This window comes from Protopterus annectens, chromosome 7.part0, assembly GCF_019279795.1.
Source record: "Protopterus annectens isolate FY-2018-M chromosome 7.part0, PAN1.0, whole genome shotgun sequence".
NCBI classification, from domain to species: domain Eukaryota; kingdom Metazoa; phylum Chordata; order Ceratodontiformes; family Protopteridae; genus Protopterus; species Protopterus annectens.
The window spans coordinates 1750651268-1750676866 of NC_056739.1; the positions used below are offsets into that span (position 1 = coordinate 1750651268).

At 45.6% G+C, this 25599-nt stretch overlaps 1 protein-coding gene across 1 annotated transcript in view; it reads left to right on the forward strand.

Moving 5' to 3' along the window:
• The window catches only part of IDH2 (isocitrate dehydrogenase (NADP(+)) 2), a 286718-nt gene that overhangs the window by 174217 nt on the left and 86902 nt on the right, over window positions 1-25599 (forward strand). The window contains exons 8-9 of the mRNA XM_044078288.1: window positions 3523-3635; window positions 19661-19758. Coding sequence (XP_043934223.1) covers window positions 3523-3635; window positions 19661-19758 — 211 coding nt within the window. The remainder of the gene's footprint in view (window positions 1-3522; window positions 3636-19660; window positions 19759-25599) is intronic.

The following is a 25599-nucleotide window of genomic DNA, read 5'->3' on the forward strand; positions in this document are numbered from 1 at the left end:
CTTTAGCTGTCCAGCCTCTATCTGATGCCCCACTAGGAGTGGGTAATACCTCTGTAGGACACACCACATCTATATTGGATTCCTCCCGTTACTCTATAGGAGTCTGGCATGGATCTGTCATCTTGCATGTCCTCTGAAGCTTTGCAGGCATCTGCTCCGGGTGTCGAGGGGGAGCCATGGTTGATTATCTTGGAGGGTCCTAGAGGGTTTCTGCAGATATTGGTCAGGGAGGAAGTTATGGGTACTGTGATTAAATCTTACCAATGGTTGGAACTTCCAGTATTTGTTAGGGCTGACATCCCTTCCAAGAAAAGATAAGATAAAGAATGTTTCAGTTTGTTCTAAGGATCCTCAGAGAGAATGGCAAGAATTTACTCTGAGCTTGTTTTCTTCCTTGATGATCCTGAATCCTCCTCAAGGGGTTCAGTGCCTGCTCCTCCTCAGACCTCTACCTCTTATAAGTGGCCTAGGGAACTGGATTCCTCGCATGAGGATTCAGAGTCTGACGAGGGGTCCTTGTCCTATTCTTCACAGATGTCTTCACCTTTGGTTTATGATTCTGATGAGGAGGGAGTCTATTAGCTCCTAGTCTCTTTTGGGGGAATTGTCCTGTGGAGACACAATTGCTAGGGTGATGGAATACTTTGTGGGATTCTTCTCAAGTGTCTGATATTCAGAGGAGTTATGAGCTGTTTCAGACGCACTTTCATTGCTGCTTCCATGTCTCCTGATTCACAGCGTCTTGCTCCTAAGAAACCTGATAGGGTCTGTAAGGTCCCTTAGGATTGTCAAGTGTCATGCTGATCCTGCTGTGATGTCAGTCTCTTCTAACAAACCTTCCAAGCTCTTGCCCACTTCCAAACCTTTGCTTTCTGTTAAGGATAGTTGGGCAATGGAGAGAATTGGTAGGAAGGTTTATGCTGCTTCTACTTTGGCCTTTAAGACTATTAATTACTAGATCCACATGACCAGGTATGCTGTGGCCTTGATTGCTCAGGCTTGTCCAGTTATTTCTGACCTCCCTGATTCTGAAGACAAAGGGATTCTTCTGCCCTATCTGTTTTAGTTTATATTTGTCAAGTGACTTGTCACTGTTTCAGGTGTAGCTCTGATGCCGTTCTTGCCTCTTTCAGGGCTGCAGCATTTGTGTCTGTCATGAGAAGTTGTTCTTGGCTTCATCTCCAGTCTTTGCCTGAGGACATTGAGGTCAAGTTGTTGGACGCTCCTTTGGATAATAAACATTTTTTGGGGACTGCTGCTGCTGACCTGTTTCCCTCTTCAAGAGAAAGGCAAAGTCTTGCAAGACCTTAAACATATTTTTTTCTCCTAATCCTAAGCTCCAGAGGAATTATCTTTCCAGATCTGCTTTTGTCCACAGGCAGCCCTGCCAGGATTCCAAGCGCAGGAAGGGTGATAGGCAAGCCTCCTCTGATAAGGCTTCTCAGACTTCTGTTGCCGAGAAGTCTTCTTTTTCTGATAAGCCTGCTTCTTTGACGATTTGGCCCCCTCCCCTTCTCTTGGACCCGGTTCATTTGTCCCTTCAGCTTTCTCTTTCTTCCAACTTGGCTTCTCATCACCTAAGACTCATGTTCTTTCTGTCATCCGTGGTACAAGTATGGAAGTCACTCTCTCCTTTTTCAGGGATTCCTCAACCTCCTCTAGAACAACTTTCTCATTTCTCAGAGGTCCTAGGTTCCCTGGTGAACTGTTGAATTATTCAGCATGTCCCCCCTTCCTAAGTGGGAAAGGGTTTTTATTCCAGGATGTTCCTGGTTCCTCAAAAGGATTGCAGTTGGAGACCAGTTCTGGATCTCTCCATGCTGAACAACTTTCTCAAGGTCCTGCCTTTTCGGATGCTTACTCTTCAAACCCTGTTTCCTCTTTTACTATCCCAGACATTCCTGTTGTCCTGGGATCTGAAGGATGCTACCTTCATATCCCTGTTCATCCTGTTTTCAGGAAGTTTTTACATTTCTCTGTTTCTTCCTTTCATTTTCAGTTCTCTATGTCCTTTGGCCTCTTTACTGCTCCAAGGGTATTCACAAAATGCTTGGCTCCTGTGATTGCTTACTGCAGGCCCCAAGCATTCAGATTTTTCCTTAAGTGAGTGAGCTGTTTCAGGCACCTTCTCCTAGTTGCCTGTTAGAGGATCTGGAGTCACCTTCTCTTTGCTTCAAAGTCTGGGGTTAATGATAAACTTCCAAAAGTCCACCCTGACTCAGGTTCATGTGTATCTGGGTGTATAATTATGACAGTGCCAATGCTAGCCTTTAAGTTTTGTAATTGGTGGCCTTTTCAGTCTCTTCTTTTTACTGATTGCTCCAGTCTCTGCAAGAAGGGAACTGAGTTGCAAATTCTTATGTTGTCAACTCATTTTCCATAGGGACAAAGTTTCATTGATGCCTAAAGTGGTATCTTGAGTTTACTTTAAGCCAAACTATCCTCCACATTTTCTTTCCTAAACCTAAAAATAGGGGAGAAAAGGATATTCCATACCTTGGATCTCTACAGACAACTCGTAGTACCTTCTTGACAGATCTCAGCTGTTCATTTCTTGTGAAGGTAAAAAGGGGCAACCCATGTCAAAACTGATTATTTCAAATTTATGGTCTAAGGCTATTGCCTTTTTGTTGTACTCGCATGACAAGACTGTTGCAGGCAGGGTCAAAGCCCACTCTACCAGGATCTTGGCTACATCTATGGCTTTTTGGAAAGGGTTGATTTCTAGAGGTGTTCTAGATGCTGCTACTTGGTCCTTGCTGCATAATTTTGATACCTTCTCTAGGGGTAGATCAAGTTTTGCTAGGACCATTCACCCGGGGCTCCTGGACTGTTTCTCATTCCTCCCAAATGTAGTTCACTGTGGTAATCTACCCATATTGCTAAGGTTGTTGCAGCAGTGATCAGTATGAATTACATAGTACAGTTGTGCAAGTTGAACCTATAACTGCAGATGTTTGATCACTTCAGTAGCTACTCCCTCGCCCTTGTTATTTGGTGTGTTTTTTAAGCCAGGGTGTGAGGTTTTTATTTTATTTTGTTTTATTCCCTAGCATTGTTTTTTTTTTTTTTTTTTTTTTTTTTCGGGGCTCAGGCTCCCTGTCTCTGCTGGCAGGAGAGCTCTGAAGGGTTTCACGCACAAAGGTGCCCCAAAGCATTAGACACTGGGCAGCTGTTGTATCCTTGGCACAATATGTAATTAAGGCCACTGCAGCAGTGATCATTCAAACATCTATTGTTATGGTAAGTTCATCTTGTGCAACTGTACTTTTAAGGAATATCTCTATGTACAGACTCTACAGAAGCATCTGCTTGTCGTATTTTTTTCTGTGACTTAACAGGTGACTAAAATAGGTGAATCCCATTTCAAATGTAGAAAAGATTGATCTGTTTGCATCTTCTGGGACTACATTTTAAATGCACAAGACCATGGACCACATTTTAATAGCACAGTGCATGCTTGTTTAATGTGTGTGATAATAGATGAAATGACATTTCTTTCCTTGTTCCTTTTTACTTCAGGCTTTGGTTCTCTTGGGTTGATGACCTCTGTCCTAGTTTGTCCTGATGGCAAGACCATTGAAGCTGAGGCAGCCCATGGAACAGTGACCCGCCATTACAGAGAGCATCAAAAGGTAACAGAGCAATTCTTGTATACTGGAGTACTTCACTTTATATTGTTTGTCAAACTTGAGTTTATTAAATATTGTTGTGTCCAGCTTTATTCAGGACTTGATCTAATTAGAGTGTACTTGGATATATATCTCTTGCACACAAATTGCATTGATATTATCCATTTAAGTTTACAGCTGGTATTTTTTCATGTTGGTGTATTGGTTATGCAGTCCCAGCCTCTTCACAGGCTGTGTGCCAGAGCTTTAAGGAGGAGCAGTTGTGATGCCTCTGCATAAGGGTGCCTTTGTAACTGCTCCTTTAAATTATTGCCCCACTATCCTCTCTAGTATCACTGTTAAGCTTGTGGAGTGGATTTTGATCACTATCATTAACAGAGAAATTATAACTTAGAAACTATCCTTGTCAGTACAGTTTTGAGGGATATTTCTTACTTTCCTGACTTGGTTGACCTCTTTTTTAAATACATGGTTTGAAGATGTAATTGGTGCATTTGATGGGATGGGGGGGGGGGGGTGGCATTCTTGTCTCGAACTAAAGGCCATTCTGTATGATTCCCCGTACAGATATTGTTGATAAACTCACCCTCTTAAATATTAATCCCCATATTAATTTCTGGATTGTTGATTGGTGGGTTGCAGCTAACTTTGGAAATTGTCCCATTAGCCTCACTGGTATCATCTCTAAAATCATGGAATGGATCCTGGTCATTCTCATAAACAGTAAAATTATAACTTACAAACACTGTCCTTGTCAGTACAACTTATGAGAGGTATTTGTTGCTTAACTAGATTGACTTTTAGGCAGTGGTACTGATGCATTTGAAGGAGAAATCTTCCTGGCTTGAACTTGACAAGGCATTCTGTACAATTCCCCATGCAGGCATTGTTGATAAAAAAAAAAGGGGGTGGGGGTGGTCAGTTGAAATGTTAACTCCCATATTACTCTTCTTGATTGCTGATTTTTATCTACTTGGTGAGGTTTGGTGTTACTTTCTTATCTAATAGCATAGTCATTTGTGGAGTCTTCAAGACTTTGTTGTGCAGAAGCATACTAAGGGTATTGTGAAGGGGGCAGCCATCCCAGGCACAAAGTGCTAGTGGACATGATCATGACCTTGGTTCCTGCATTCTTTTTTTGTACTTGCATTTCTGCTCTTCATTTTTAAGCTGTAATAAGCTGATGTCTGCCCAATGTAATTTAAAAAAGTAGATTTTTTTTCCTTCCTATTCAAATGAAGAGTTGAGGGGGTGGAGAAATTGCTGTGCAATGGAAGAGCTGTGGATGTGTGTATCTGTTTATAGTAAGCTGATTGCTGCTTGTACCAAGCTGCTTGCTACAATAAAATGAAGTCCTTTGCATTATCTTGACTGGGAGAGCTTAGGGGGTAGGATACTACATTGGGGACCAGCACCAGGTGCTAGATGAGCCAGTTGTAGCTCAGATGTCATGGATCACATTCTCTTTGCAGTCTACTCTAATGTGAAAACAGATATCCAAGGGTTGTAGTTTTAACCAAATTTGCAGATAACTGCAAACTGGGTGCCATTATTCATTCCCCCACAGACTGCTTTTCAAGAAGGGCTGGGCAAATTCCACAGTTAGTGTTCTGACCATGACCTTAGCTTTCATCCAGAAAAGCTAGTTTAGTCGCAACAGACTTCCCATTGATATTACATAAAGGGAACTCCTCTTAAGGGTGATACAGTTGTTGGAGATATAAGCACTTCTGACAATAAATTGATGTTCTTCGTGTTTCACTGTTGCAGTCATCACATTTGGGTTATCTGCTTGCAGTAGCCCTCAGTCGGCCTGATTATCGAAGTCTTGGGTCCGATGTCGGTTGCTGTCTCATCTTCCATGACGTCAAGTAGTCAGGGGTATAAAGCATGCAGCCGATGCTATTACATCAGTCTTTTTCGCCGTGTGGTGTCTGAAGCAGAAGCAGTTTGCAAGTGCCGGTCGGCCGACTCCTGAAATTTTTGTTTTCGAGCATCAGATCCAAAGTCTTCAACTAAGCTAAGTACCCCATTGGGGAATCTTTTTCTTGCTCTAAACCGATGTCAGTAAAAGTTAACAATTGCATTTCTTGTGAAAAGCAAATACCTCACAAAGATTTTCATTTGTACTGCATTCCTTTCTTAGGTTCAGACCACAACGTACCTCGCTTTCAGTTTTGTGCCATATTCAAACCTCGTACTATTCGTCATCTGTTCATTTACACATCTAAATATTTTGGTACTCTGTTCAGTTATCCAGAAATGGCTTCGGTAAGCCACCCGACTACCGACATTCTTAAACGCAAACATAAAGACAGAGACGGACCGCACAGGTCCAAGGTTGCCGACAACGCTTCTAAGCTAGTCGCCAGTTCACCCGGTACTCAGTGAGGTGCTTTCACAGCCCCTGATACCCACTACTTCGGATTCACAGGCCTCTATTGAGACTCATTTGGAGTCCGGTATGCCGCGAGATGCTTCAACTGTGGAGCCTGCGGATGTCTCTACCTTGGATGGGTCCAGAGCCGCTGTGCTGGCACCGGCTTCTGAGGGTGTATTCAGACCTACTGACTTGCATATTACACTGACGCCATCTTCTTCTTCAAGGCCTAAAACTCAATCCATGCCTAGAAATCCAACGCCCAGACTGCATGGTCAGGCCCCTATGCCCAAGAAATAAATAAGAATGGCTAAAGACCTTGTTATTCTAATCAGGGGAAGCCACCCTTTCTCCTCTGAGACCTAGGACTGATTTTCCTTCTGATTCTTCTGATCAAGACTCTGAAATTTCTGATGTGAAGTTGTTCAATCTCGCCGTTCGTTCTTCACTGATGTGTTCGGAGCCGATCCTCAGCTCCGACACTATCGACTAGCAAGCTCAAAGTTCTCCCGTAGGTAGAGACCCAACCCCTTATCCTACAATGCACTGCTGGAATTACCTCCGATCTAGTTTGCCGTGGCACAATTTTCTTGGTTTCCAGCGTTGAGACTTTATTTGGAGTTTTCAAATTTCAGCAAGTTATATTTTTCAATTTTTTATATATCTGATTAATTTTTAATAGTAGATATTACTAGCTAGTAGATAGTTTTCTTCTGTGTTCAACCCCCTTTCCTCAGTAAAATATTTCTTTGCCTTCGGCCCTCTGGCCTTAGAATCCCTTTCTTTAATGGTTAGTCAGTGTTCCTCATTTGGGACTCTTGTTATTGGATTTAATCCTGTTTATATTGATATAGTTGTTAGTTGCCCTTTTTGGGCTGTGTGTGTTTTGTGTGAGTTAGTTAGTAAAGATTTCTAAAATGGCTCATAGTTAAATAGTGTGTTCCATTTAGTGGAAATTGTAAAAGTCTGAAGAAAAAGATAAACATCTAAAGTCTGAGTTTAAAAAATGCCCAGACTGCAGACAGAAAATGTCCGTCATGGATGCCCATGTGCAGTGTGTTTACTGTTTGGGTGAGGTGCACCTGCAAGAGTCATGCAGTATCTGTCATTCTTTTTCCACCAGAGTGCTAGCAGAAAGGAAGAGGAAGTTAATTGATAGTGGTATTGTCAAAACGCCCTTTTTTTGAGACATTGTCTGACCAGGATGGGGCCAGCAAATCATCTAAATCTTCCTCTGAATCTAGGTCTAAAAAAGGAAAAAGGTCAAAGTGTGGCGAGTTCAGCTCCACTACCTTCGGAGCCGACAGTCTGTTCTTTTTGGAACCGAGACACTGCTCTGGAACTGGTTGCCGAAAAGCCTCCATCCATATTGCCCCAATCGGCTCCATCTGTTCACTCTTCCAGGTCCTCTGTTAGCCTTTCTGATCTGGATATGGACCGGCTGGTTCAGAAACTCTTAAAGGCACCAGGCCTAGCTAAATTGCTTTCGGCTCAGACCCAACTGTCGGAGCCGAAGACCGCTACTCTTGAATTGTCTGCTCCTCCTCCGAGCCATACCGGACCTTCGGAGCCTGACCTGATAGTTGTGGATCCCTTGGAGCAAACACCTGCTCCAGTGTCGTCTGCTCGGACACTCTCAGCGCTGAACGGGGACTCTAGGAGCCGACACACTCTGGTCAGGTCCGGGGAGGATAGCCGCACCAATTTGGTGCCAATCCTTCCTCTCGGGGCCTCGTCTCGGGCGAGCTCGGCTCCTACCTCTCTCTGAGCCCACAGCTTAGTTGCGGGAGGAGATCGTGGCTCTGTCGGATCCGTCGACTCCTTCTCATCGGAGCCGAGGTGCATTCGAAGCCATGAGGCGAGTGTTGTCTCCTAAGACTTACTCATCTCAAGGTCTGGCCTCTTCTTCCCCTAAAGTGCCTGTGTCAGTTTCTATCTCCTCCAGTCATCCCAAGAGTAGAGACCCTGAGCCTCAGGTAGCCCCACAGGGTGCTCCCTGCTCTTCTGAGACCTCTCCAGAAGTTCCCCCTGAAGAGGTACCTAGGAAGAGATTATGCAAGAGGGAGACATTTGGGCTTCCCCTAGGAGTCTGTCACATCGGACACAGACTTGGATGAATCAAAAGGGTCCCCTAGATCCCCCTCTGAGAATATCTCCTTTGCGGATATTCTTGAAATTCGTAGGCAGAGGAGTGATTGGCAGACCAAGAGCCCTACTGAGGACGGGTCTAATCTCCTGAAGGTGTTCGGGTCTCAATCTTCCACCTCTTGGGTATCTCCACCCTTTGATGAGCTTATGGATCTGGTCTCTCGTAGGGCGTGGGAGTCGCCAGAATCTATGGAACCTGTTCCTAGGAGGCCTAATAGTTTTATTTCTGCCCCCGTGGATAAGTCCTTTTTGACCAAGGGAGTCCCTGTTGATGCCATGGTGGTGGCGGCAGCCACCAAAAAGTAAATGTCTGAGACTTCCTAGTCTATCCATCCTCATAACAGAGAATCTAGGATCATGGATAGATATGGGAAACACATGTTCAGTTCAGCGACTTTCTCACTCGGATCACTGAACTACTTGACACATTTTACCAGACTGCAGAGAGATCTCCTTAAGGAGTTGGGAGATGCTCTTCAGGATGCTGTAGCTACAAGGGTATCCGACAAGATTGCCACTCCGCTCTCTATCCTTAATTCAATTGTCAACTCGTACCTTACACAGCTGATGGTTCGAGTAGAGCTGCAGGTACAGGAATCGCTCTTTGTAGGCATGCCTGGATGCGACTCTGTTCCTTCGGAACCCTTCAAGTCTTCCTTTACTAATACCCCATTTAATGGCTCATCTTTGTTTGGGACAAAGGTGAAGGAGACTTTGATCAGGTTTGAGCAAGAATAGTCTGTTTTTCCACCCCCACTCGACCCTTTCCTAAAGGTCAGAGGGGAGGAAAGATGTGGTTCCGGAAAGCCCAAGGAGCCTTTCAAGACACCCGTGGGGAGCCCCCTCCAGAGGCAGAGGAGGTGGTTTCAATGGAAGATGCCGCCCTCGGAGGGGGTCCGCAACACCAGGGTGACTGATCATTTCTCTGGTCAGTCCTACCAGCGCTCCTGAAGGGAGGCTTGGCTGTCCTACTCTGGAGGCAGTCAGGGGTCGCTTATAATTGTACCCAAAAGCCTGGCTAAATATAACAAATGACAGGTGGGTACAAAGTATCATTTCCAGAGGGTATTTCATACCGTTCTCCACCCAGCCCCTTCCTGTCAAAAAATTCCCGGACGTTCCACCCAGTCACATGGGACAAGCAGCAATAGAGGTACGCCGATTGCTAGAAAAGAGTCATCCAGCCAGTCCCAGCAGACCAGACAGGATTCGGAACTTACTCAAGATTCTTTTTGGTTCCAAAGAAAACAGGACTGAAGACCCTTTTTGGATCTCAGCAGACTCAACCAATTTGTGAGAAAAGAGAAATTCCGAATGGTCACGCTACAGTCCATACTCCCGTTTCTAGGGAAGGACAATTGGATGTGCTCAATCTATCTGAAGGATGCGTACTACCACATAAAGATGTCCAGGCCATCCAGAGATCACCTGCGTTTCCGGCTGGGAGCCAATCATTATCAATTCCGAGCTCTGCCCTTTGGTCTCACTACAGCCCCCAGAGTGTTCACCAAGTGCATGGCAGTAGTCACGGCTCGCCTGAGGCGTCTAGGATTCCAGGTGTTGCAGTATTTGGGCGATTGGCTCCTTACCTCCACCACCAGGCATCAACTTCAAGAGAGAGAGGCTACTTTGACACTCTGCGATTGGCTAGGCATTACAGTCAACTTCGAAAAGTCTGCCTTGTTGCCATCGCAGCATATCGTTTTTATAGGGACAGAATTAGACATGTCCACTACCACTCTTTGTCTTCCACCAGAAAGAATTTGTGGTTTTCACCAACACATCATGTCCATGATATCAAAGAACAGAGCACCAGCTGCAGAGGTATTGAAATTCTAGGATTGATGGCAGCTATTTTAGCAATCCCGTTAGCAAGGATGCATATGAGAGTCCTTCAACGGCTTCTATTCACGCAATGGTCTTACCAAGAACTTCCAATGAGTCACATGATCCTGATAACGAATTCCTGCAAGAAGGATCTTCAGTGGTGGTTGACATCTCTTCATGTCACAATAGGACGTCCCTTCATGCTTCCCCCTCCAGTTGCCACTGTTACCACGGACGCTTCCCTGATAGGGTGGGGATTTTTCAGGACAGATCAAGAATCGCATCTACATATCAATTTCCTGGAGATGAGAGCAGTACGTCTAGCGTTGCAATACTTTCAGGACTCTCTTCTTCTAGGGACAATTGCAATACAGACAGACAACATGTCCGTGGTCTGGTACCTGAACAAGCAAGGTGGGACCAAGTCTTATCCCTTTTGCCGAGAAGCCCTCAAAGTATGTCAGTGGGCAGTGTCATCCCAGCGCTTTCTGTTAGTGCACATCCCAGGCAAATCCAATGTCATAGTGGACAGACTGAGCCGAGCAATTTTATTACCCCACAAATGGTCCCTCAAACAAGAGATTGCGGACAGGATCTTCCGCAAATAGGGCCAGCCTTCCTGTAACCTGTTCGCCAGTCACATCAACAACAAATGCAGAAGCTATTTTGCCCTGATTCCCATGCCAGGTCACTCCCCGAGGGATGCTCTTGTCCACGATTGGCCCCCGGGTCTCCTCTATGCATTTCCACCAATTCCCCTGATACCCAGATTCTTACAGAAAGCAAAGTCACTGGGACGGACGATCATCCTTATAGCCCCTCATTGGCCTCTGCAGATTTGGTTTCCGTTTCTGTACCATCACATTCTGGAAGATCCATGGATCCTGGACCCGGTTCCGGACTTGTTAACACATCCGTCAGGGGATCTTTATCCACCCTTGCAGACACTGAAGCTAACCGCTTGGCTGTTCCAATTCCCTGCATAGCCAGGCTCTATAGTCTTTCCCATGACACTAGTCAAATTTTGTTGGCTTCCCATAAAACTTCCACTAGAAAATTGTATCATAGTAAGTGGAAGTGATTTTACATTTGGGCTTCTTCCCACAACATTGACCCTTACCAAGCGCCATTGTCTTGTGTCTTACAATTTGTGACAGAAATCTTCAACAAAGGTGCAGCGGCTGCTACAGTGCGAGTACAATTAGCTGCTATATCTAATTTCCATCTAGGAATCGATGGTTTGAATATTATGGCTCACCAATTGTCTAAGGCTTTTCTAAAAGGTTCTTTTCACATGAGGCCTCCAGTGAAGACACCTTATTCCCCCTGGAATTTGAATTTTATGTTATCTCATATCATTCTTCCTCCTTCTGAGCCTGCATCCTCTTGTGAACTAAAATTTTTGTCATGGAAAACTATCTTCTTAGTAGCCATCACTTTAGCCCACAGAGTGTCAGAGCTCCAAGCTCTATCCGTCAGGCCCCCTTATATGGTCTTCCATGCTGATAGCGTATCTCTCAGGAGAAATCCATCTTTTTTGCCTAAAGTATGTTCTGAGGTTAACATTAATAAAGTCATTGAGTTGCCTGTTTTTTTCCCTAATCATACCAACAAATTGGATATATGTTGCACAAACTCGATCTTCATAGAAAACTTAGATTTTATTTGGACAGAACAAAAGACATTAGGAAATCAGATCAGCTCTTTGTGTCTTTTTCTGAGGCCAGGAAAGGTAAGCCAGTTGCTAAAACAGCCCTGTCTAAGTGGCTGTCTGTATCACCTACATATATTCTTGTCATAACATGCCCTCTTCTAGTAAGGTGAAGGCTCATTCAACCAGAGCAGTTTCTACCTCTTCAGCCTTTCAAGTCAAGTTACCTTTGGACAACATCTGTGCAGCAGCCACATGGTCTAAACCTCACACTTTTATAACTCATTACACAGTGGATAAGGCCTCCAAGGGCAGGGCTTCATTTGGCTCTACGGTTCTGAAGTGTGTACTTCTGTGAGCCACCCAAGATCAGGGTGCTAGAGATGCTACCTATCAGTGAAGAATGAACAGCGAGATTGAACAACTTCACATAAAGAAGTTATGTACTCACCATAACGTTCCATGTGAGTTGTTCCATCTCGCCTTCATTCTCACGTCTTTCCCTCCTTCCCCCTCCTGGCTGGGCTGTCTTCATCCTGGTTTTTCAATGTGTCTTCATTCCTTGGCAGAATAATTATTGTACTTCTATATGGTACGCAGCAAACAAGATCTGAGGTAATTCCAGCAGTGCATTGTGGGATAAGGGGTTGGTTCTCGAGCTACTGGAGAACTTTGAGCTTGCTAGTCGGCCGTGTTGGCTCCGAACCCATCAGTGAAGAATGAAGGCGAGATGGAGCAACTCGCATGGAACGTTATGGTGAGTACATAACTTCTTTTTTTCTCCGATGACCAGGATTTGCCCTTATCTACCTATGAGGATTCTGATGCAGAGGACTCCATTCCCTCTGCTTCCCCTCCGGAGGATTTCTCTTTTGGTGATACCTTGCATACTCTTGGGGGAGCATTTTCGCTGGGAAAGCCAGGATTACTCTGACTCCAAAAAGAGGCTTGGGGAATTCTTACTTCTGCCTCAACAAAGGCCTTTAGCTGTCCCTCCTGTACTGGACATTGTAGATGATGCCTTCTCTGAATCTATCCTGGTCCATGACTCTTTACCTCCTGCTCCCAGAAAACCTGATGGGTATTACAGGGTACCGGACTCTCACAAGTTCCTCTTAAAAATCCTACTGCGGATCCTGAGACCATTTCACAGGGACCCAAGGGCATTAAGGTTACTACTGCCAAAAATTCTACCCCCTCTTATAGAGATTCCAGGGCGCTGGATAGATTGGGTAAGAAGGTATACACTTCAACCTTGGCCATTAGGGCCTTAAACTGCCAGTTTTATATGTTAAAGTATCAGAAGCATATCAATCGATTGCTTAGACAGAAAATTATGTTGATTCTGACTGTGCTGAAAATAAAGATTTACAGGATTTAATTCATTCTGCTGAACAAGTTGGAAAGCATACTTTGCAATGTGGTTTTGATTTCATTTGAGGCATCTTGCAGGGCTGCTGTCACTAGGTCTGTACTTAGACGGCATGCTTGGCTTAAGGAGCAATCTTTGCCAGGTCATGTTAAAGCTAAATTACTGGATGCTACCTTAAACCAAGGCCGCCTGTTTGGCAACAAAGCAGAAGTATTTAAAAAGATGGAGGAAAAAGCTAAATCTATTCAAACTGTTAAATATTTTCTGCAAGTACAGCTTCCTAGATTTAGTAGGCATTGGCCCTCTATAAATTGGTCCTTTCCTGCCTCTTCCAGGCCTTCAATCCAAACCCAGAACCATCAGAACACCCAGGCTTTAGTCCCAAGGTTCTCACAGGCCTAAGCATTGGGGGGAAAACACTTCCAAAGCAGGGAGTAGTAAGACTCCCCCTATGGTAAACTGTCTCAATGGCTTAACCTTTAAACCTTCCAAGCCCTGCTCAACTTGACTGTTCCTTTAGGGGGAAAGATTGTCCTGCATGCAAAAAATTGGGAACTCATTACCAAGGACAAATGGGTTTTAAATGTAGTTTCCCACGGATACAGATTCCACTTCCACTCCTTACAAACCCCAAACGGTTGGCCAGACCTATCCCCAAATCATTGGGCAAAGGCTCAAAAGCAAGTCCCCTCTCTTTTAAGCATCAGGGCTATTCATCCTGTCCCAGAAGAAGAACGGGGACTAGGTTTCTACTCGAGACTTTTCCTGGTAGCCAGAAAAGGCAATTCCTGGCGTCCTATCATGGACCTGTCTATCCTAAACGCATTTTTGGTAATCCCAAAATTCAAGATGCTAACTCTTCATCAGCTGCTTCCCATGCTAGGCAAAGATGCCTGGTTGGCAACACTGGATTTAAAGGAAGCCTACCTGCACATCCCAATAAGGGAATCTTGCAGAAGATACCTACACTTCAAAGCAGGCTACATGCACTATCAGTTCTCTGCACTGCCCTTTGGCTTATCTACTGCGCCCAGGGTATTCACAAAGTGCCTAGCTGCAGTCATTGCATTTTGCAGGCAAAGAAATATTGAAATATACCCATACCTGGACGATTGTCTAATTCAGGCAGAAAGCCAAGACATGCTGTTAAATCATCTGGCATTTGTAAAGAAATTGCTAACGTCTCTGGGGTACACCATAAACCAAAAGAAATCGCATCTTGTACCCTGCCAACAGATTGTATTCCTGGGAGCAAGCTTGAATACCACTTCCCAGATAGCCTACCTCACGACAGAGAAACAAATTCACTTGACAGTCTACTTCAAACTACTGGCCACCAAGACCCAGCTATCTGCAAAGAAAATACTGCAAGCCATGGGGTTCATGGCCTCTTGCATTCTACTAATTCCATATGCAAGACTGCATATGAGGAAACTACAATGGTATCTAAAAAGCCTATGATGTCAACATTCTCAGGATCTAGAATCAAGATTCCTATCATACCTTGTCTACAGATAAGAGTTCGGTGGGCAGAGGCCTGCCACCCAAACAAGAGACTGCCATTCACTCTACCCCCTGCCGCCCAAACCCTAACAGATGCATCAGACTATGAATGGGGGGCTCACTTGGCAGGGCAGTGCATTCAAGGCAAATGGAACCCAAATCAAATATCAATCAAAAAGAAAATGTTAGCTGTACAGAATGCCTTCAAAGCCTCACAGCCTTCAAGGACCAGGTTAAATTAGGACAAAGACAGTCAACACCACTGTTATGTTATGTGGTACAAACCCACCCATACCTTACCTACAGACTTCTCTACAGACTAGCCATGGCTCTTGAGCTGCCTGGGCAGCCCTACAGTGTACCCACACTGCCAGAAAAGCTAGATACACTAGCAGACCACTCTAAGACCTAAGCTCATGGATTCAGCAGTCACGAGTGGAAACTGGGACCAAAAGATATTCAACTGTTACAAACAAGAGTGGGATCCCCAGAGATGAACCTGTTGCCTCCCCTGAACCAGACAATTACAAATTCTTCTCAAGGACTCCCCACAAACAAGTTTGGAAAGTGTACGCCCTGTCCTTCACCTGGAAAAACCTATCAGTTTATGCCCCCGCCCCGTCTCTTCTCTCCAAGGTACTACTAAAGATCAATCGGGACAAACCAAGGACAATACTGATTGCACCAGACTGGCCACGCCAATACTGGTATCCCCTCTTGCGCATTGCGTCACTGCTGGCACCATGGCACCTGCTTCAGACCGCTGCCCTGCTGTCCCAGCAGGGGGGGGGGGGCAGATTCTGCACCCACAACTTCAAACCCTGAACCTGGCAACCTGGCTAATTACCTGATCTGTCAGTTACCATCCCTCAGTAAGCAAGTGATGGATGTTATCCTGGAGGCAAGGAGGGCCTAGTACTAGAAAATCCTATGCTGAAAAATGGAAAATATTCTGTTCCTGGAGCCAAACTCAGGGGATGGGCACAGCAGCGCCCAATTTACCCCATATTCTTCAATACTTAACTGAGATGCTTCACAAGGGCCTTTCCTTTTCCTCCATCAAAATGCATGCCTCAGCCATTTCAGCTCATTACAATACAGAACCACCCCTCTTCTCTCATCCACTGCTGAAGCAATTCCTCAGAGGGGCCAAAAACTGAAGACCACCCAGGAGAGCCCCTACTCCAGCCTGGGACCTTAACTCTTTTATTGGAAAAGCTCACTCTACCTCCCTTTGAGCCAACTGCAAATGCAGAGTTGAAATTCCTTTCTTGGAAAACTGTCTTCCTTCTAGCCATCACTTCAGCAAGAAGGGTGTCTTAATTACAGGCCCTCATGGCAGTGGAGCTTTTCATCATATTTCGTGCTGACATGGTGTCCATTGGGACCAATCCCTCCTTCATGCTCAAGGTGGTATCCAGTGTGGCCCTTAATCAGTCCATTCATCTGCCAACCTTCTTTTCTAATCCACAGAACAAAGGGGAACAAATACTACACTCCTAGGACGTGCACAGACAACTCAGATTTTACTTGGACAGGACTAAGCCTCTCAGGAAATCTGAACAGCTGCTGGTTGCGTTTGCTGCATGGGCAGAGGGGAAGGCCATTTCAGTTTCTAAATGGATAGGCCATTGCATTCATTTCTGCTATAAGCATCATGGAAAACCTACCCCGCAAGGGGATAAGACCACATTCAACCAGAGCTGCATCTACCTTTACAGCCTTTCTCAGAGGTGTCCCCTACCAGGGACATCCCAGAAGCTGCTACCTGGAGTTCTGTACATATCTTCACCAAGCATTCCCACTTGCCAATTGTTTCTAAATCTAGAACTGGATTTGCCACTGCAGTCTTGCAGGGCCTTATAGCTGGTCCTAATGCTATCTAATTACCTCCTCCCATCCTTAGCTTTGGAAATCTACCCAAATGTGATGACTGCAACAGTGAAACATGAAGAACATAGTACAGTTGTGTACACTTATCATAAATGTAGATGTTAGAGTGTATTCACTGTTGCAGTCCTGGTTACCCTCCCTCCAGCCCCCCTGACTTCTATTGACTGTACCTCTATTTACTATGCTTAAAGCTTTTTGGTGTATTTGATTTTTTGTTGGAGGTGTAACCTTGTATATAATTGTTTCCCATTATGGGGGCAGCTGACATCTGGGGAAAGAAAAAACGATGTAATGGTGTCTGCTGCATATTTTATACCCCTGACTACCCGATGTCATGGAAGATGAGACCGCAACCGACGCAGGACCCAAGACTTTGATAATCAGAACGACTGAGGGCTACTGCAAGCAGATAACCCAAATTTGATGACTGCAACAGTGAATACTCGAACATCTACATTTATGGTAAGTGTACAAAGCTGTACTTTATCAGGTGTCCGTTACTGCAAGGCAGTGTCTTGTTTATTACCCATCCTCAAAAGCCAGCAAAATTGTTGTCCTCCTGTATTCCTGTCTTATTATGTAAGTTATTAAAGTGCTCTGATCGATATCTGTTTTAGCAAGCACATATCTCTGCTTGAAAGAATGCATCCTTTCTTAACGGCGGGAGAGTGTCTTCCATAGCTGTTCAGATAGATTAACAAGTCTTTATTTTAGTCTTGTACAGCCCTTTCATATATGAACTGCAAAACTCAACTTGCGTAGTCATATACATGTCTTTTGGAGGGATAGGTCCTTTACTCAAAAGATGCCCTACCTGTGGAATAAATTAAACATTTATAAGATAAACATACAGTACTGTTATGTATATTGTTCAGCCCACCTGCTTAGTACTAACTTGTGAATATTTGTAAGGTATTAAATGTAGATAAGAAGTATAGTTTTAAAGCAGCTGTTAAGCATTTGCAAGTAGTTCACCATGTTTTCATCAAAGCAATATATGAAGTTACAGTAGAAAAGCAGTTTTTTTTTTCCTCTTTCAAGTATTGAGCTTGGATAGCTCAGTATCATGAGTAGTAGTCCTCACCTAGAGCTTTGCAGTCACCCCTGTGTTCAGTAATTCAGGCTATGTAGGTCCAGGGCTTGTCATCTCGCCTAATAATTTCAGCACCCCCCCAATGCTGTTTCTTGCCATGCCTGACTACTTTCTGGCCTCCCTCCTATGGGACGAGGGGGTGGAAGAGTTGTAGCAGTGTTTGTTGTTGTTGGTATCCTGGCAGTAGTTTTTATTGTGTATGGCCCTAATCTTAGACCTGGTGGCTGACTGTACCTTTGTCACCAGGGGACTTTCTGTTCACTCCCCCTTGATACGTGCATGTTGCAGTTCTCACACTCTCCTACTTCAACTGCTTTGGATCATCAAACTTATGTTCCCTGGTTCTGCAGCCACTGTTATCATGTAGGCCTCTTAATTTCATGGGAGCAGGTTGTCTGGAGGTTTTCCTGACCAGGATCATCATCTTCCTGACAGGATTGATGAGCCTGCATAAGGCACTCACTGTCCTGTGCTTATCTATTTCAGAACCTGAGCTGCTGTTTGAACTCTGGTCATAAACGTGGCTTTATCCCTCTGCACTGTAGATCTGGGCACTGTTTCAGTTCATTGGTATTAAGCTACCACTGATGTTTACAGTGTAGTTTCTCATCAAGCAGAATGTGTAAGTCCATTGTTTTTCAGAATATAGCTAGTGTCGGACTTCATTGAGGTGTGTGCTAGTTTTTTTTGGACATCCTTTAACTGTCTTTAAGCTAAATACTCCGCACTAAGAGCTGTTGCAGTGTTCTTTGATTTTCCTACCAAGGTCACCTGCATGTTTGTGTCACTAACCACAGCAAAACAAGATTACATGAATGGAAGTAAATAGGGTCGCTAGATATGACCCTTGTTATCATCCCTGTGTGTTTTCTTCCATATGTTAACCTTATTTGTGTTTCTAGAACCTCATGAATGCTGGCTGCTAACTCCCTTCATAGAATTAAAGGTGCATCCTGAGCTATTTTTCAGAAAATACTTTTAACTATACTTGAAATGTGTTAATACGTTTTGAACTGTAACAACCATACTGAAAATACAACTGTAAAATTGTTCAGGACACTAATCTGAAGTGATTGTAGTAAAGTGATTGTTGTGTTTACATAAAAAAACACTGAATTGATGCATTGTTAATATGAATAGCAGATAAGTAAATCATGAGTTTTGTTATGCGTTTGCATAAATAAGTCTAGGGCCTTGTCTCCTTCCTGTGTGACAAATGCCTTCTTTTCTGTTTAAAAGAATAGCCAGAAGTGTGCACCTTGAGGACAGGTTAAAACTGATGCTAAGCAGTCGCATCAGCTACACCATGATTCGGTGCTGTTAGTTGGTGACTGCTGCTATATGGAGACAGTTTGGTCCAGTTGTCAGCAGTTTCTACTGCATTTAATGGAGGACTGATCTCAAGTCGTCCACTCTCCTGTACTGCGCAGTTAATAAAATGGGATAGCATGAAGCTGAGAAAAATGGATTTTTGGACAAGATGCACCCCAGAAGAGGTAGTAAAATTTAAAATGTCTGGTGGTGGAGGGGTGGTCCAGAACTTAATATCTGCTCCTAATGAAGTTTCAATTGGCAGTTTAGACCCTTGGGCCTACTGTTGTGATGCAGATACAGATGAGACAAATGATTTAAACTAATCCTGAAAACAAAAGCATATTGAAACGTGTGCCAGTAAGCAAAATAAAACTTCTGTATCCAAGTTAGTTTGAGAGATTGTGGGCACCAGGAGTGTAAGGACACTCCACAGTTTGGCATCATTGTGGTAGAGGTGTTAACAGAATGAGTAAATATTTAGGGAGAAAGCAACAGCACTTTTTAAAGTGAACATTTTCCCAGAATGCAGCAGTACCTTTTCCACTAAAGGCAAGGGCAGCTTGCAGGGTAGTAATTACTGTTCTGCTACTTTGCAGGCTGATCTTTCAAAGGTAACATTAAAAAAAACTCAAGTCTGCATGGCAACAGAAGAAACTTGGGCTTCAAATTAAACGTGCTGGACACTTGTGATACTCAAATAAGCACAGATCAGTAAGGTTTGTGGTCATTATTATTTGCTTAAGAAAAGGTTTGCGAAAGTTACGTTATTTGTTGATCATTTTGTGTCCAGAGAACTGTATATTAAACAGATGCATGCAGTGATGGAATTTTTTGTTCCTTTCTGTAGGGCAGACCTACTAGCACCAATCCCATTGCCAGTATCTTTGCCTGGACACGAGGCTTGGAGCATCGTGGTAAACTAGATGGCAACGCAGACCTCATTGGGTAAGTGATTGGAGCAAGAGTTAACAACTTGGAAGCTATTCCATGATTTGCTGTCTTATTTCAGTTTCCAGGAAAGGGAATTCATCACTTAAAATGCAGGATTTGAGAGTTGTAGTCACTGCTGTACAATTAGACTTCTGATTTTGAGCATTTTATTGTAAATAGTTATTGGGATTACTTCTTTTTTGATAGCCTCAGCTGAGCACATTTCTGGAATCTCTTCAGCTTCCTGGTGGAGCATGGTCTTTTTAAGCTGGCATATGTTGAAAGGCCACCTTCTGAAGTAAGAAGGGTTTGGAGTAAAGCCCCTGCTCTATCCAGTTCTTTTCTGCCAGCCTCACAGTTTGAGTACAAATTTTAATGTACTGGTGAGAAAAGTTCCACAGTTGATGTTTAAAACTTATCTTTCAAAGCATTTCTGGAATCTGCATATCACTGCCTGACTAACGTAGTCATTTTGTACTGTCTTGGAGAAAAATGGTTTGAAGTACTGCCAAGTGTCAATGTGCCTGCCTGGAGATGTAATGAGAAGTTCAATGCCTACCGCATAAAAATAAGGATGAATTTGGAGGTTGCAAAGAGCAAGAACTGGAGAGCACATCATACATCCATCACATCTGGAGTTTGCAACCAAGTGGCCTCACATCCTTGGATCATGTGCTATATGACTGTACAGGAATACATAATTCATCTTGTGCCCAAGCTTACCTTGGATCACAGGCTGTTTTCAAAACATAACCCCACACACACGCACACATGTAATTTTTAGGACAGTGCACAAAACAAATGCACTTTTTTTTTGGATTCATCATCTTTTTTTAGTTGCCTACTATATTGTTTTAAATTTATATTGTTTAATAAAACAAATTTCTTTGTTTTAAAATTCTAAACAACAAAAGCAAACCCAACTGCGGCAACCAAATGAAACTGTAAAACTGTAAAGTTCCTCAAACCAGGCAGAAGACCGCTTAATATGCAGCTAAATCCAAAAACCTGGTGAACCAGCAAATAATCATACCAAAGAACTTTATTACATTGAAAGAAAGCGCTTTCACGGTAATACCATACCGCTTCTTCAGACAAACATGAATGGTAACAGACTAACTTGTATGCATATGACATCATCTCTTAACAGCTTTCAGCCAATAAAACAAACATTCATGCAATCACATTCTCAGCTTAAAGGCATATAAAGTAAATAATGTTTACTAGCATAAAATCTAATAAAAAATAATGTTAAAAACATTAGCACAAATATATAAAATATGAAAGATATTCATAAATAAGTAAACAACAATAAACACCCTACAACCTGTTTATTCCTTAATACAGGCTTAATGGGTACATGATCATTCAACCCCATAGCTAGGTGTGCCCCCAACCTCAAGATCCACTCTAACTCGACCACCTCAGTACGAGTCACTATATCACCACCTCGCAGACCTGGGCTGATCACACAATACCTGGAAGACAAAGTTGTGTTCAGGCCCAGTATATAAAACATGATCTGAAGTAGGAATGTTCATTTGTCAGCAACCTGTGGGTTACGGATCCGATATCTGATCCGAGCCGGCAACTTGTTTCAAGCTAATGGATCCGAGCTCCTAGCTCCTCCCTTCACCCATAATCCCCTGCTAACCCTCCATGACCTCAGATCTAGTTTGCCGTGCTTGTGATGGCTGGATCCTCTTCAGAGCTCCGCAGATAAGTAAAAAAAAAAAGTTACCTTTTTTTTTCTACTTTTTTCGTCAGAATTTAAATTTTTATTTTACATTAATACTTTTAAAGTGTGTATGAGTTAGGTTCCCTATATTTTGTTTAATTAATACCCTCCCTTCGCTGGTCGCTAGTGTGTGTTGAGTGTTTTTTGGGGCCTGTGTGTGTAGTTTTATTCCTTTTAGTTAAAAAAAAAAGGGAATGGCTGAGGCCCCAAAAGCCATATTTTCTAAATGTACCGAGTGTGGCCATAAGCTCTCCCCGGCTGATGGCCACACTCTGTGCGTTCGGTGCCTTGGGGTTGAACACCTCACCTCGGGCTGTACTATCTGTGCAGCGTTCAACCCCAGAACACTGAAAGAACGGAGGTCGAAGCTGGTCCTGGCGGGACTTCTACCCCCGGATTCAGCTTCAGCCTCCGCTACCTCTGCTGCTCCTGTGGCTCCATCACAGCCTGTGATGGTTGCCACTCCTGCCCCCCTGCCTCCGACTGGGACTCAAAACTCCCGCTAAAGTGTCGAGGCCAGGAGGGAGAAACGGAGGGAGAAGCACCACAAGCGGCGGGCCGAGACCTCCGTTTCGGCCCCGCCAGCTAAGCGGGCTTCTCCCTCCATTGCTTCTAGGTCTCCTCCTCCTCGGCTCCGATCCCCTTCTTTCTCCCCGGAGCCCGAGGAGGAGGAGACCCGATCTCCGTTGAGGTCATCGAGGTGGCATTCCAGGCCTGCCTCGGTGGCCTCTTCAAGATCCACATTCAGTTTATCTGATGCAGACTTGGACCGGATGATGCGAAGGTTCATCCAGGCCCAGCTGCAGATGGGAGTGCTCTTGCCTCCCCCTCAGGGGGGGAGCTCGACACCTTTTTTCCACCCAATTGCTCCTTCTCCGACCCGCTACCCGGGTTCGGAGCGCTCTGAGCCGAGCAGCCTTGGAGCCGGGGGTGGGTCGGCGCCGACAGTACTTGGTACTTCGGATCCGAGCCTACCCTCGAGTCTGTCGGATCCGACCTCTCTGAGCCGTGGACCGAGCTTCGGATCCGGGGGATTCAGTGTGCCTTCGGCTCCGTCCAGGTCGGAGCACACTGGTCCCTCGGATCCGACGGTCTCGGTGCCGATCCCTTCATCGGATCCAAGTGGGAGCCGACTTTCGGATCCATTGGAGAGTGGCTCTCCCTCGGCATTCGATGTTGTGGAGAGGGCTCTGTTGAGAGCATCCGGACCCCCGGTCCTTACATCGACTCCTCCCTGCACTCCCTCTCTGCTGGGCCAGGCTTCCATCACCCGGCCAAAGGGACAGCCTGCTTCGATGTCACAGATAGTTCCATTGGAACAAGATGTTGCTGGCAAGGCCTCCTCAGACAGTCCCCCCGAGGAAGCTCCCCGCAAGCATAAGTGCAAAAGGAGGCACGTGGACTCCCCTAAGTCCTTAACCGAGGACACGGACTTGGAGGAAGGGGAAGGCTCCCCAAGATCACCCCCTGAGGATGTCTCCTTTGGAGACATCATGGAGATGCTGAGAATCAGAGGTGGGTGGTCTGCCCCCAAGTCTTCCTCTGATGAGTCCGTGTTTCTGGAGGCATTCGAGGCAGGCCCGTCTACCTCCTGGGTGTCCCCTCCAGTCGATCCCGTGGTGGACCTTATTACCACCAGGGCATGGAAGGATCCGGACACCGTGGAGCCAATACCCAAGCGACCGGATAGGATTCTTAGCCCCCCCCCCCCTCAGACCGGTCACATTGGAGTAAGGGCCCCCCTGTAGATGCCATGTTGACGGCGGCCACAAAGAGGGAATTGGCTCAGGAGAGTCCCTCAGTCCATCCACCGAGCAAAGAGTCCCGTTTGATGGATCGCTTAGGGAAGCGAGTCTTTAGTTCAGCGACCTTCTCAGTAAGGTCTCTGAACTATATGGCACATGTCATCAGGATGCAGTGGGATCTTATCAAAGAATACGCTGCACCCCCCCCCCCCCCCGAGTCCATGTCGGAGGAGGATAAACAATTGTACTCCACCCGAATGGCCACTCTTGAGATCTATTTCAAACACCTCTATGCGGCTATTGTCCCACGCCACAGAGGGAGCCGCTAGGGCCAGCGGAGCAGGCCTAGTCATGAGACGTCAGGCCTGGCTCTGTCACTGTGACTTTACGGAGCCCTTTAAAGCGTCCTTCACGAACGCCCCCTTTGATGGTTCTGCCCTTTTTGGCAAAACAGTTCACGAGACGCTTGTCCAGAGCGAGAAGGACGGGAAGACGTTGTCTACCGTCGGAGTCCGCTTCTCTGCTCCCCAGCGGTCCTTTTCAAGGAACCAAAAGGGTCAGAAGAAGATGTGGTTCCGAAAATCACAACATTCCCAACTAGCTCCGGACAACAAGTCCTACCGTGGCAGAGGTGGACAGGGAGGACATCGCCCTAGGCAGAGGGGCTCCGAGAAATTTCGGATCCAGAGAACCTTTCTCTGAACGGCACGCGCAGCAGCCCTGAGGGGTTGCCCAGCTGCTCCACTCTGGAGGCAGTCGGGGGGCATTTTTCGAAGCATCTAGTGGCATGGGAGTCCATCACAACAGACCGCCGGGTGCTTCGCATCATATCCAGAGGGTACAAAATACCAATTCTCCATGTCCCCCAATCCAAGAACCTCCCCGATGTACCACCCGATCACAGGAGGCGCAGCCGCAGAAATACAGCAGCTGCTAAGAAAAGAGCCATCCAGCCCGTCCCCAAGACCAGCTCGGATTAGGGTTCTACTCCAGGTTCTTTTGGTGCCAAAAGACGGGGATCTGAGACCCATCCTAGACCTTTCCGCTTGAACCTGTCAGTAACCAAGGAAAAATTCCGAATGGTCACTCTTCAATCTATCCTCCCCCTTCTGAGGGAGAACGATTGGATGTTCTCTCTAGACCTCAAGGATGCGTATTACCACATCTTAATGGACAAACGATCCAGGAAGTTCCTTCGCTTCCGGCTGGGAGCCAGTCACTACCAGTTCAGGGTCCTTCCCTTTGGCCTCACCACAGCCCCCCGGGTGTTCACCAAAGTGTTAGCAGTGATTGCGGCCCACCTGAGACTCCAGGGAATTCAGGTCTTCCCGTACCTGGACGACTGGCTCCTGACCGCACCAACAAGGCATCTACTTTGCTCAGCCAGAGACTTTTTTCTCCATCTGGCCCCACAACTAGGCATTACTATCAATGTCGGCAAATCCCTACTGGCTCCAACACAGATCCTAGAATTTATAGGTGCCAGAATAAACACCAGAGATTTGCGAGCCTTCCTAACTGCCAAGAGAATCAGAAATCTTCAACTTCATGTGCGGGCTATCCTTCATTCAGAGGCTTCACCAGCGGAATTGATCCTGAGGGCACTAGGCTCCATGGCAGCAGCGATTACACTCCTTCCATGCGCCCGTTTGAACATGCGAGTCCTACAGTGGACTCTGTTAGTGCAATGGTCCTTCCTATCCCTTCCTCTCCACCATCCCATTGCTATCAGTAAGGCTTGCAGAAGGGCGCTACTATGGTGGCTCCAAGCATCAAACTTCCATGGCCGCCCTTTGCACCTCTCCCCCTATCGCCACGGTGACCACGGACGCTTCCCGCCTCGGGTGGGGGGGGGGCATTACTCAGGCAGGACAGTCCAAGGCATGTGGAACGATACAGAGACCTCCCTGCATATCAACGTTCTGGAGATGAGAGCGGTGCTGTTGGCGTTGCAAGCACTTCAGAGCTTCCTCCCCGCAGGAACGATTGCAATTCACTCGGACAACATGTCAGTGGTCTGGTATATCAACAAACGGGGGGGGGAGGCAGATCTTGTCCTCTTTGCCGCGAAGCTATGAGAGTGTGGGAATGGGCGATCTCCACCAACCGCTTTCTGATTGCAACGCACATTCCGGGGAGGACCAACATCCTAGCGGACAAGCTCAGCCGCACCCTTCTTACCCCATACGAGTGGTCTCTCAATCCTCTAGTAGCGAAGCAGATATTTGCAACATGGGGGCAACCCTGCTGCGATCTTTTTGCATCTCCATCAAAGGCCAAATGCGACAATTTCTTCGCTCTAATCCCCCAACCAGGAGAATCTCCAAGAGACGCTCTGGTGCATGCTTGGCCACCCGGTCTACTCTATGCCTA